Consider the following 13,189-nt stretch of genomic DNA (forward strand, 5'->3'; position numbering starts at 1 on the left):
ACCATCTGCATTTAAAGGTTCAACAATTCAAAAATAATTAACAAAGCTTTCTTTTGAATGTGATGTATGTGAATGTGCATGTGAAGGGAGATACAGCTGGCGCGGCCCGCCATACCATATGATTATACATGCTTTGCACTGCAGACGGTACTCCATTTGTATAAGAAATATTCAGAATAGGTTATTGTATACGCGGTAATTGTACATCAGACAAATATTTCTTATTCAAATGGAGTTGGCTCGTGCAAAGGAAAGAAAATATCTTGAGATACAAATTAAAAGTAATCCATTGTGAAGGGTTAATGGCTAAGATGTTAATGCCCGATTTACAACGGTACCCTTAAAAGCTTTATCTGATCAAGTATTAATTAGATATCCATGTTTTTGTTTCTTTTAACGGTTTATTTCATTTAAGGTTTCTCTACGAACATTTACGCATAAGAAGCAATGGAGAAGCTATTACAAATAAACACAGAAAAACGAGAGTATCTTCCACATTTTATTAGAATAAGGTTTCAAAACATTTTTTAGGCAAATAATGTGGCAGATATTCGCAATTTCCTGCCTTAAAAAAAGAGTTCATAATTTAAAAAATTTCCTCCTTTGTTTTTGTAGAGGAAATCCGCTACTCACTTTTGTAGAATAAACCCCAAAAGTTAAAAACATAAATATCTCATTCTTTGATCATAATTAATGGGAACCGTTGTGAATCAGACATTTTTTTCGAAAAGATCAATTCAAAATGAACTTTTATTTAAAAGGGAAAAGGAAATGTTTATATACGACTGCAAGTTGACAATGAATCATAATATAGAATACTAGCTGAAGGGCCCGGTGTTGCCCATGGATTTTTTTTTAATTTGAGAAAAAAAAATTCGAATATTTTTAGCCTATAAAACCCCCCGGATACTGTACTGTACTGTACTGTACTGTACTGTACTGTACTGTACTGTACTGTACTGTACTGTACTGTACTGTACTGTATTGTACTGTACTGTAATGTTATGTACTGTACTGTACTGTATACTGACCTGGTTTAACAAGCATGTATTTTCTTCAGTAAGACCGTGCAACTCTCGTCTGAAAAAGAAACTAATCAAATACTAAAAAAAACTTGGACAAAAATGTACGTCTAATATTTGAATTACAAAGTTTGACATAAAGTGAATTAGTGAGTTTACCTAATTTCAGTTGACTGAGAGCTAGGTTGAGGAACACAAGGCTGGGGGCAAACTGAAAAATGAAATGGTTAATTTATTATTTTTTTTTCTTTAAAAAGATTAAAAAATATTGTTATTATAAAACATGCCTGAGCTACTGCCTGAGGGAATATCACTTGGGTTGATTTTGTCCAGATGAACCCTGGCACCCCTGGAAGAGGGTATTCTAGGGCCCTTATTGGAGGACACCCCAGGGCCCAGTCCAGAAGTAAACTGTCTGTTGCTGGTTCCCGGATTTCTCGGATGTACAGTAGTTTGCGTATTTACAGGATTTGACCGGATCTGGCGGGGGGGTGCTGGCACGCTGCTACCGGCCAACTCGACCCGGTCAGTGATATTAGGTGGTAGCGGTACATTTTCTTTCTCTTCTCCAGGTTTATTGTTAGAAAGTTTAGCTTTAAGTCCTAGATTTTCTTCTAGAAGATTTTGCAAGTACTTGCCATTCTCAGCAAACCCTGCATTAATAAATTATCTTTATCAAAACTCTCATAATAATAAAACTTATCAAATTATTCATTAAAAAATCATATTTGTGGAATAACTGTAATTAAGATAATTCCTTTGTTCTGGTCGATTTCTTGAAGAGAAGGAATAGTTTCAGCAGACTTATTCTCATAACTCCTAGAATAATTTAACTATCAATTAATCATTCACCTTTCTAATATTCATCAAGAATATAAATCAATCAGAACAACAATCAAACCATAAGCCGTCAATCGTTAAATCCATAATTCCATGAATACATAATTCCATAACTCCATATATACATAATTCCATAATTCCATAAATACATATTTCCATAACTCCGTAAATAAATAATTCCATAAATACATAATTCCACAAAAACATAATTCCATAGATATATAAATCTATAAATACATAAATCTATAAATACATAATTCCATAAATACATAATTCCATTAATACATAATTCCATAAATACATTATTCCATAAATACATAATTCCATAAATACATAATTCCATAAATACATAATTCCATAAATACATAATTCCATAAATACATAATTCCATAAATACATAATTACATAAATACAGAATTCCATAAATACATAATTTCATTAGTCCGTAATCTATAATTCCATTAATACATAATTCCATAACTCCGTAAATACATAATTCCATAACTCCGTAAATACATAATTCCATAAATATGTAATTTCATAAATACATAATTTCATATATACATAATTCCATGAATACATAATTCCATAAATACATAATTTCATAAATACATAATTCCATGAATACATAATTCCATGAATACATAATTCCATAAATACATAATTTCATAAAAACATAATTCCATGAATACATAATTCCATAAATACATAATTCCATAAATACATAATTCCATAATACATAACTCCATGAGTCCGTATAGTCAATAATTCCATAATTCCATAAGTCCATAAACCTGTAATTTCATGAGTACATAATTCCGTAAATAAATAAATCCAAAAATCCGCCAAACTATATTTCCATTAATACTTTTATTCATCCATCCAAAAATCAATTAATTTACGTGTATTTACATAATTTATACCTAATGACATCCTTAAGTTTAGAATCTGCTTGTAAAAAGTGTCTTCTCCAGAAATCTCTCTCAGCCTTAACACAGTTTCATTTAGAAGAGAAAAACACACAAAAAAAAAAAAATTAGGAATAAGTTGTGTAGTACAGTTGAATTTGTGATCTTCCTTTTTTAGAGTGGCATGTTGCATGTACAACGACACCTTCAAGCTTTGTTCAATCAATAAATAAGACATTTAAGTTATTCTCTTTAAAACTTGAAAACTGTCAGTAGTGGTTTCTCTAAAAAAGTGACTTACGGAATTTATGATATTGAAACAATGAAGTAATTTGTTTAAATTAAACACTTTTCCAACTAGAAATTATCCTCATATTTTCCACATTATTAATCAGAGAAGGGTTTGATAGGTTTAACCAAATAGATTCTAGTACAATTGATGGCAACGTACACTCTCAGTACAGCTGTTTTCTGACATCACAAGTGTCAATTCAGTTTTTGTGTCCTACAAAATTATCAATGATAGCGATAATTTTAGAAACATGTCAACTAATATGAGAAAAATTTGGTTTTCCTTGTTATATTTGACACTTGTGACGTCGTGTACAATTGATCCATTTCTCTGTTGCCATCTATTGTACTTGATAATCTATTTGGGTATACCATTAGAAAAACGGTTCTTTCAATTTATATTGTTCTAATAAATTTGTTTTCGAGGATCTCTAAAAAACTGTATTTCCTGAAGTGCTAGGATTGATTTCTCCGCTAGTTTAGCGGATTCCGATCCTCTAGCAGAGTCCTGAATAGCGGATCTAGAGGAAGGTGGAGCAGTGCTGTAATTATTTCCGCTAACCACTAATCAGTTAAAATTTTAAATTAGAAGTAAAAACTGTATTACAAGATTTTTCAGATTCACAGCAATTTTAACTATTTATGTTCCTTTCAAGGACTGATAACAAATTCTTGATAAATCTTTAAATTAGAAAGTGTCAGAATTCAGGTCACAAGGAATCTTAACCAATACTCGTGTTTCAATAAAATCTACACCCGATAGAATATGATTTTTTAAGAAAAAACGAGCATGCAAATGGCCAATCTTTATCCCATTCTTAGAATATGCATATAATTATAGGTGTGTGTCACTTATGTCTATTTTTAATTAAAAAACCAAGGGTCATAAGATAATATAAGGGTTAGATCCGGAAAACAATCTTCTGTTGACTACAAACTAATTTCAAGTTTTCCTTTTCTCGTTCAAGTATATAAATCTTATCTAAACAAAGATCAAAATTAGACTTAAGCAAAAAAAAGATTTTTGTACACGGTCAAAGTATATTAAATATTTTCCAGGGTAAGTTTAGGTTTAGACAAGTTCTGCGATCACAAGTCATATTTTTTTGACCATGTACATTTTTCATGAAGGGGATGGGAGCGGGGGGTCCAAAAATTCTTCTCCAGGAAATAACCAAAAGATAATTTAGATTTTTTGTCATAAGATTAAACGATTTTATTATGGAAACAGTTCAGATGAGTGATTACCGTGGAAATGTGTTTACTATTACTTTTAAGCTTCATGAAAATATCAAGAAAAACTGCTTTTTTGACAAGAATGTAAACTATAACGTAAAAAAAGTATATAGGTCCGAGCACTGCAACTGCGGAAGGCTAGAAGGCCCAACGGTGCTACATCTGGTAAAAGCTAAGATTGCAAACAGAATAAGTCAAATATAGTTTGACTTGAAAGGGGAAGGGGGGGGGGGGAACCGAACATCAACTGGCTAGGTTCGACCCATTTAACTCTTAAACCAAAATTGCATTTGCCTCCCCTAAATGAAAAATAGGACCTAGAACGTGTTATGTTCTTCACAATTGCGTTATGTTCTTCACAACTAGAGAGAGCCCCCCCCCCCCTCCGATTTCTATAAATGTTCTACATGAAGTTAAATAAAACTTGTTAATTAAGTTTCCTACCAAGATTAGCATAGGCTAACGTCTTTTCCATTTTAATTAAAGCAGAAAGAACATATTTTCTAAAGTTGAAAAATCATTTGATTTGTAATTATACATTTTAATTGAGTATTTCTGGTATCGTATAAGATACGAAATAAATGGTGTTAAAACATAGATATAAAAAATATAGAGCGTCCCATTTTTCTCTTATATTCTCTTAAATTCATATAGATGAACAGTCATTTAATTGCAACTACGTTTGCCATATATAATATAAAATATTTCTAAATTACATTGCAGTTCTGTTCATGTTCACAATTTTAATTTAAAGCTGAAAAGTCTGCAACTACGCTTGCAAAATTATTAAATAAAGTCGTTGATTAAACCTTAATCAATGGAGAGCTCTGCGAAAAGCATCTCATTACAGCAATAGGTACGAAGATAGAATGAGACAGTTTTTCTCTCTATAATTCTACAAATGATCGAAAACTATTGTTGATTTATTTTGTATTGAATAAAGTTGTTAAGAAGAATTTTTCTTAGATTATATTCAAGCTTTATCGCCATAATACGATCGTACTAGTCGTACTCGTACTCGTACTACAATATGTTCTTTTATTGCGAATGTGTTTGTTTTGTTTTTAAATATCCCTCCGATTTTAGGAATTTAATATTTGGTTTGGTTTTATGTAAAATAAAGCAAAGACGATATTTATCATTTTAGTTATTTTGTGGAAGAAGATATCGATAATTTTAGAAAAAAATCTTTTAATTCAAACTGAAATGTGTTGCAAAATGCATATTTATGTTTGAAATATTCGAAAATTTAAATAAATAAATCTTAAGGGTTTTCTAATTTTAATGCTTACTCTGACCAATAGATGCCTCTAGTAATATTTGTTTAATGCCAATATCCGCCGCCAGGGCAGTTTAACACAACAAAATGGCGCACTCTAGCACCACTGTGGGTCAAATTCAAGCAACACGTGTACTGTGATGAGCTTGAAGCGTCAATAAACACCGTTTAAGTGATGCAATACGCCAACAATTGCGTAAAGTGAATGTATCATTAAAAAGGCAGAATTGTTTGTGTTTTGTGAAATATTGTGGATTGAAAATATACCCGGCATTTGAGATTTGTCTCAACGAACTCAGCTTTTTCCAACAGGTGAATTATTCAGCAGTATATAACAAGCTCAAAAATCGGGTGATTCAATAAATTTTTTCTGGTCCTGTGTTACATGTCATGCATTAAAAATAAAAAAAAATTAACCAAAAATTATTCTGAAGTTACGTCGAATTTGTTATGTAATGGCTGACAAAAGGTGAAATAACGTTTTTGCGCGATCGTATCATTTGATATCTTGGATTTGTTGTATTGTATTGATACAAACTGTTTATGTGTATTGTGATTACTTGTTCAAATGTGATTTGAGATCAAAACTGTTTAAAACATTGTTAATCTTGAACGCTTGATCTTTACATCACTTTTAGTATGAAGATTAATTATTGTTACACAAATCTTTATTGGTACTTATGCGATACATTGAAAAATTAACATTAAAAGAAATCATAGGGTTTCACATGTAGTAGTCTGAGGATTAATGGGTAATTTCTTAGAGAACGATTTTTGGACCCCCCTCCCCCGCTTCTATCAATTTTGTACTTGGATCTCATATGCAACACATGAAAATAAGTAAACAGTAGCGCCCGGCCCCCTAGCCTGTCCTAGCCGCGGCGCTCGGCCCCCAAGCCTTAGGGTGCTCATGATAAAGATTCGTAGTATTTAATAAATCAGCTTACAGGCTATCTTGAAAGTCCATTTCCTTCGATTTGTTGTTAAACTTATGATCTTTCTATACTGGGGGGAGGGGGGGTTAANATTTTAATTTATTTTAGACCAGTCAAGATGGCGGGCGAGGGGAAAGAAGATGAATTTACTCCCCTGAGGGGAAGTGCTCCACCTCCTGGGAGGGTGGGAGGAGGCGTTCCCTTCTCCCCCTTCCCCTACGGATCCCCTTTGCAGCGGGCAGGGCCAAGTCCCACACCAAGATCAGGATCTAAATCTGATTCACAGAAAATCTTTCAAACTCCATTTTCCGGGTCTCCGGGTCAGAAACTACTGCTTTCTTCTTTCTTCAGGTACAATCTAAACCTCATTTAAAGCAACCTGAGGCCGAATTTTAAGAATTTGATCCTCGGCTTAGATTTAAGACGCGGCTCAAATATGGTTGGTTTCACTTAAAATTGTCTTCAATGTTTCAAGATTTAAGCCGGTGCTCAATTTAAACCGGTTTTTGGCAGATTTGAGACGCGGCTCAAATTCATTAATTTCGGACACTGCTGATTCAGAATTTCCGATTCACTTCGGCACCCTATTCGCCATTTTCTTAGTAACCACTAGAAACCTAACGTTGTTTTCCTGTCAAATAAGTGTCACTTTAATTTTGGAATCAAAAAAATAAAAACATTTATTATAGAGATTCAAAAATATCTTTATCATTGTTGTTACGACGATGAGGCACCGTTGTTAATCTGGATTGCAACTCAAATATTGGGTTACTACGTGGTTTCAATTACAGAGATCTTTAAGCGTATTATAAAAAGACCCTCGATGTAAGGATGACAATGCCTGTTTCACAACGGTATCCTTGTACCCTGAATCTGATAAAGTATGAATTAGATATTAATTTTTATAATTTTCAAAAGTGATCATATTCAAATGAGGTTTCTCTTCAAAAGTTTTAAGAATTATTAGAATTAAACCTTCTAAATCACGAATTGTTTGAATTGAGAAGATCAAGGAATGAGTTTTTATTTAAGAAGTACCTCTGATCCAAATTGCTAATTTTAATTTACTATTCAGAGATGGCGCCAGCAGCGAGGATAGAAGTTTAGTAAATGGAAGCGTAATCACTCCACGTTTAAAGGGGCAAGATCTCTATGGAGGTAAACAAAACATTTGATTTTCAAAATGATTAAATCATTCTTACAATTTAAAAAAGTTTGCAGGTTTTTATCAATAAATGTTTGAGTTTAACATTTAAAGGGATGTATTACATAAAATCAAATATATCCTTCTAGGTCCTGTAATGTTCGGAAGCTCTGCTCGTAAAACCAGGTTACTCTCATCTACTCCATACAGCTCTGCACTCAGGTATACAATACATTTATTAATTACTACATGAATTTATCATTTTTAATCAATTAATTGATACATGAATTAATTGATAAATGAATGAATTAATAGATTAGGTTATTGATAAATCAATTAATGAACTAATTGATTAATTAATTGATGAATTAATTTATAGATTAATGAATTAATGAATTAACTAATTTGATTTAATTAACGTTTGAATTGAGTATAATATGAATTGCTTAATTTATAAATAAATCAATCGATAAAGGATTAAATTGATATAAATTGACAAATACATGCATCAATTTATATATAAATGAATTATTAGTGTACAATTTAATTAATAAATGCATCCAGTAATAATTTAAACAATTAATAATTGAATCAATTTATGAATAAATCAATTAAAAAATTATTCAACATCAATAAATTGTGTAATCCATAAATGAATGAATCAATAAATAAAAAATCAATTAATTTAAAACATTGCATATTGCAATCAAACATAAATGTTTTTTTCTTCGAAATTCGAAAACGCCGGGCACTCGAGCTAGTATTTATTAATGAATAATGTTTAGATTACGAGATAGAGATCGGCAGAAGTCTAGATCTATTTCTGGAACCGTCGGCCTTGGCGGTACCATGGGACTACCCGCCGGCGGGTATACAGGGCTCGGCGGGAATACAACCGCCGGTGGCAGCGTAGGAACAACATCAATGCAATCCTCCAACTCTTCACGTGGTTCATCCGGGGGATCTAGTCCAGGTTAGTTCGAATCCTTTATACAAATCCAGGGGTGTATATTGTCTCGACAAATCGTTCCCCTGCCCCCTTCCATCTTAAAAATCATGTTTTCCCTCTAGAGGTAAGGAATGTTTAAGACTCTAAAAAAATGTTTATGAATATTATTAGGGAAAAATAAATAAATTTTTATGTTGAAAGCACATAAACTAAAAATGAATAAAAACAAGATTATTCAACCTGCCACCATTTCGGAAAAAAATATCAACTAAATTAAAAAAGATTTGAGTGTTAAATGTCGTCGTCTTCTGACAAAAGAAGTTTGTCCTTAGTCAAAGGAACTCTATCCCCCAGCAAACTTTGACTTCCTGGATCCGGATCCGAAAAAATATGCGGATCCACGGATCCGGACCTAAGGGGTAAAATGTCAACCAAAAACTGCAAAAAATAACTATTTCACTCCTGAACTTATGAAAAAAAAGAGAGATAATAAAAATTTCCTCATTTATAGAGCGGTTCATCAAGTTTTAGGATAAAAATAAGCGAAAAAAAAATAAAACAATTTGAAAATTATTTTTTGTTAAAAAAATTCAGTAGATCTTAAAGTAATGACCTGGATCCGGATTTGTTTTTCAGATTTTGAATCAATTGTAAATAGGTCCTTGTTTTCAATATAAATAGAATATAAAATATGCTCCTCTTTATTTACTAATATTTTTATTAACATGTAGACCAATATTTAAGTAAGCGTGGCATGCCAATTAATTGATTCACAATGGAACCCTCTAAACCTCTATCTGATCAACAAAAGGGAAAATATCGTTATTTTTCCATCTTAACATTAAATTCTGACAACCTACTTAATTTTCTCCACCAGCTACTAAATAAAGATCTCATTGATCCTTGTAACGACAAAGGCTTTAATTGGAGGGTCACTTCAAATTCTGTACACATTTTCTTTTAGCCATATTTTGGTTTACCAACAATTCTCGATAAAGTTTATTTTTTTCCAACGCTAAGGCTCCATTTCATTTTGATGCGGATCCAGGACGGTGCTTCCTGCGCCTGGGCGGTCTGGGGGTTCCACAATGGGGCCTCTTGCAGATTTCAATTCCTTTTAAATCCTTATGAATATTTCTTTATGATTCACTGATTTTTTTTGAGCAAAAGAAGAATTTTAAAATTGGTTTCTACATATTTAGCTTATTTCTCCCCTTTGATCTGGCGGATCCGGATAAAAGAGGCCAAAATGTTGTGGATCCAACGGATCCGGATCCTAAGCATTATTTTTCTTATTCCGTACTTTCCCTAGGACGCTATGAAGATGCCGGTGGCTCGTGCTGAAAAAAGAAAAATCGTCGAGGACGAACTAAACATTTCCCTTGGAATCCCGTCTCGTCGGCGGCCCCGCCTTGGGGCGGGTACTCCTGGTTCCTCCCTCTCCGGTCCTCCTCTCAGGAAGAACTACTCCCCACTCCCAGTTTCCTCTACACATCGTAATAGATTAACTCCTGGTGGAGCGCCAGGGCGGAGCTCTCCTGCCACACCTACTTCTAGTGGGGGATTCCTAGGGCGGAGTACATCTGCCAAACCTACTCCAACTCCCCTAGCACCTCCTACATCTTCTAGTTCTCAATTCACAGAGTCATCATCAATTCCTAAAACAACATTCGCCACTCCTATTTCTTCTTCCGCCACCCCATCTCTTACCTCCGCCGCAAGTTTAACACCTTCTTCTCAACCTTCCCTCTCCTCCGGTTTATCATTCCCCCCGTTCTCCCTCTCCTCCGCCCCCTTTTCCGCCTCGACCCCTTTCTCTCCGCCTGAGCCCAGCCTGTCATCCGACTCCTTGAAGATGAAGAGTAAGGTTAGTGAGGTTGTGAGGAGTAGAGGAGTACAGGAGGAGAAGGATGAGGAGATACCTTCTCATCTTACAAATGATATTCCAGTTCTGAAGGTTAGATTCATTACAGGGGTATAATTTTATCAATTATTCCTCCTTTCCCTTGGGCAATAAATTTTATGACAACATGCAGCCTTTTTTATTTTATCTTCTCCGTTGCCTTAAAACAAAATAAATGTTTGTTTTTTTTGTCAAGATTTTTAAAGAAATGTTTGTTATATGTCAAGATTTTAAAAGAAATGTTTGTTCTATGTCAAGATTTTTAAAGAAAATGTAATTCTATTTTAAACTTATAAACTTAGCTTTGAAGCAAAAATGTGAAAGAATTCACTGCCGTAAATTGGGAATATTAGCACATTAGGAAAGCATGATTTAAATGATAAAAAGTCTACTAAAGTGGTTAATCTCAATGTTGCGGGAATAGAATTGGGATCCATTAATCACTAAGGATTTTAGAAATGTGTAATAGGAAAACTAAGCCATAATATGTTTATTGTTTATATTCAACAACGAGTGTTGGAAATTAAATCGTATAAGAAATTAGGTCCGTTTTTTATTCCGTACAGTCGTCTTCCTATTTCTGTGTTTTACTGGTCTGACTGTGTTAGTTTTTAATCATATCTATTTAGGTTCCCTCTGCTCTCCCCTCCTTCAATTTCCAGCCCGCCCAACCCATCTCAAGCATGAAGTCCGCCCCTTCTCCTGTCTCTAGTGCATCCAGCTCCTCACCCTCAATAATGTTTTCTTTTAATAAACCATCAAATCCATGCCAGGACTCTGTCAGCACCAAAGACGCTCCATCCGTAGTTGTCAAAGACACTGTGAGCTCCAAAGACACCACCATGGACAAAGTTAATTCGAAAGACACTGTTATCTCTAGTGAGACTTGTTTAGAAATCTACTCGTTCAGATCTCCAGTGGTTGTAACTAGGAAACAAGGTGTGGGTAGTGTTGGTGCTCACTACTCATTCACATCTCCGACCCATGTCAAGTCTGTGTTGGCATCCAGAAACTTGGGCGGAAACTTTAAAAGCGCGGCCATGCCAGACGTGACATACAATTTTAAAACCAAAACTGGAGAGGGTATAAGAGGTAATTGTTATACTTAAGGAGACTCGATGCTATTTTAAGTGACACTGACGCTTGATTCACAACGGTACCCTTATTATTATGTGGAAGGCTGTGTCGGTTTTTAATTTGAAAACTGTTCCAATACTTTTTATTTCTGCAGTGGAAATTAAGTCACTTTTATTTTAAGAAGAAATCACAATTAAAAATAATCAAGTTTTAAATAAAAAAAATATGGATTTTTCTTACTTGATCAGACTTGAAGCTTTTAACGGGTACCATTGTGAATCTGTAATGCAACTTTATAATGGAGGATCACTTGAAATTACGTTTACGATTTATCATGGTTTCTGTTAAGAAGTTAAATACTTTTTATTTCTGCAGTGGAAATTAAGTCACTTTTATTTTAAGAAGAAATCACAATTAAAAATAATCTTGTTTAAAAATTAAAAAATTATGAATTTATAATTCTTACTTGATCAGACAAAGCTTTTAACGGGTACCATTGTGAATCTGTAATGCAACTCTATAATGGAGGATCACTTGAAATTACGTTTACGAGTTATCATGGTTTCTGTTAAGAAGTTAGGTTGGGGGGTTTACCAGATGTAGCTAGTTCATGGTTTCTGTTTAAGAGTTGAGAAGGGGGGTTTACCAGATATAACTAGTTCATGGTTTCTGTTTAGGAGTTGAGAAGGAGGGATTACCAGATGTAACTAGTACATGGTTTCTGTTTAGGAGTTGAGAAGGAGGGGTTTACCAGATATAACTAGTTCATGGTTTCTGTTTAGGAGTTGAGAAGGAGGGATTACCAGATGTAACTAGTTCATGGTTTCTGTTTAGGAGTTGAGAAAGGGGGTTTACCAGATATAACTAGTTCAAGGTTTCTGTTTAGGAGTTGAGAAGGAGGGTTTACCAGATATAACTGCTAGTACAAGGTTTCTGTTTAGGAGTTGAGAAAGGGGGTTTACCAGATATAACTGCTAGTACAGGGTTTGCTCCGGCCAAAACTCTAAAGATGGGAAGTGTCATGGATATTCTAGGTAAGTTGATAAAATTATAAAATTAAAAGTATTGAAGGCAAGGCAATAAGTGCAGGAGAGTTCAATCATCTTCTTTTTCAAAAATGATCTTTATAATTTTGGTTTCTTTGTATATAGTGATTTGCGAATTTCTGTTTCAGAAACAATTGTAGGAAATTTTCAGAATTAAACTTAAAAACTATATCTTCCACCTCATAATGACATTCCCAATTAATTGATAATATTGTTTTCAAAACAGTGCTTTATGCTCATATTGAGTGAAGGGAACTGGGGGGTCCTTATTCACCATATTGATCAAAACTAGAGGGAATGTTTTTTTTGTTTTTATTTTATTTTCTCAGTCTTCTATTTGTAATAAAATAAGAATTTTTTATTTGTTTGTTGAAACAATATATATAGGGACCAGAACATATAAAATGGTACACGTGTATCCGACCTAGAGGATGTAAACTGACAATATAGGGACCAGAACATATAAAATGGTACACGTGTATCCGACCTAGAGGATGTAAACTGACAATATAGGGACCAGAACATATAAAATGGTACACGTGTATCCGACCTAGAGGAT

At 33.6% G+C, this 13,189-nt stretch overlaps 3 protein-coding genes across 4 annotated transcripts; 2 read left to right on the top strand and 1 right to left on the bottom strand.

The window, feature by feature from the left end:
• Positions 1-527: 527 nt before the first annotated feature.
• On the bottom strand, positions 528-3,948 carry LOC111706152 (uncharacterized). The gene is made up of 8 exons (XM_023478935.1): positions 3,939-3,948; positions 3,510-3,625; positions 2,786-2,850; positions 1,780-1,841; positions 1,310-1,675; positions 1,182-1,233; positions 1,028-1,080; positions 528-565 (listed from the first exon to the last, which is right to left on the bottom strand). Exons 1-8 carry the CDS (start codon positions 3,946-3,948, stop codon positions 528-530), a joined length of 762 nt encoding a protein of 253 aa, XP_023334703.1.
• Positions 3,949-5,649: 1,701 nt separating this feature from the next.
• On the top strand, positions 5,650-8,628 carry LOC111706155 (uncharacterized; the record flags this gene model as incomplete). Its single annotated transcript, XM_023478941.1, is given in 5 exon segments — positions 5,650-5,888; positions 6,620-6,862; positions 7,587-7,669; positions 7,805-7,877; positions 8,441-8,628. Coding segments are annotated over 4 exon segments (577 nt in total), but the record flags the coding sequence as incomplete, so codon positions are not given.
• A 1,283-nt stretch (positions 8,629-9,911) lies between these two features.
• LOC111706158 (mucin-5AC) lies at positions 9,912-12,653 on the top strand. 2 transcript variants are annotated; one of them, XM_023478943.1, is made up of 3 exons: positions 9,912-10,561; positions 11,137-11,599; positions 12,526-12,653. In XM_023478943.1, exons 1-3 carry the CDS (start codon positions 9,923-9,925, stop codon positions 12,636-12,638), a joined length of 1,215 nt encoding a protein of 404 aa, XP_023334711.1. In that variant the 5' UTR covers positions 9,912-9,922; the 3' UTR covers positions 12,639-12,653. The 2 variants fall into 2 exon arrangements, with proteins under 2 accessions (XP_023334711.1, XP_023334712.1); XM_023478944.1 differs by lacking the exon at positions 12,526-12,653 and adding an exon at positions 12,419-12,509.
• Positions 12,654-13,189: the final 536 nt, after the last annotated feature.

This window comes from Eurytemora carolleeae, unplaced genomic scaffold, assembly GCF_000591075.1.
Source record: "Eurytemora carolleeae unplaced genomic scaffold, Eaff_2.0 scaffold575, whole genome shotgun sequence".
NCBI lineage: Eukaryota > Metazoa > Arthropoda > Copepoda > Calanoida > Temoridae > Eurytemora > Eurytemora carolleeae.

Bases quoted from the DNA above. Each gene is read 5' to 3' on its own strand.
- LOC111706152 (XM_023478935.1), bottom strand. The intron at 2,851-3,509 runs GAAATACAGTTT...AACTGTGTTAAG, and splicing joins AATCAATCCTAGCACTTCAG to GCTGAGAGAGATTTCTGGAG. The intron at 1,234-1,309 runs GCATGTTTTATA...TTCATTTTTCAG, and splicing joins TCCCTCAGGCAGTAGCTCAG to TTTGCCCCCAGCCTTGTGTT.
- LOC111706158 (XM_023478943.1), top strand. From the start codon at position 9,923: ATGAAGATGCCGGTGGCTCGTGCTGAAAAAAGAAAAATCGTCGAGGAC. The intron at 10,562-11,136 runs GTTAGATTCATT...ATATCTATTTAG, and splicing joins ATGATATTCCAGTTCTGAAG to GTTCCCTCTGCTCTCCCCTC. The intron at 11,600-12,525 runs GTAATTGTTATA...GTTTCTGTTTAG, and splicing joins AACTGGAGAGGGTATAAGAG to GAGTTGAGAAAGGGGGTTTA.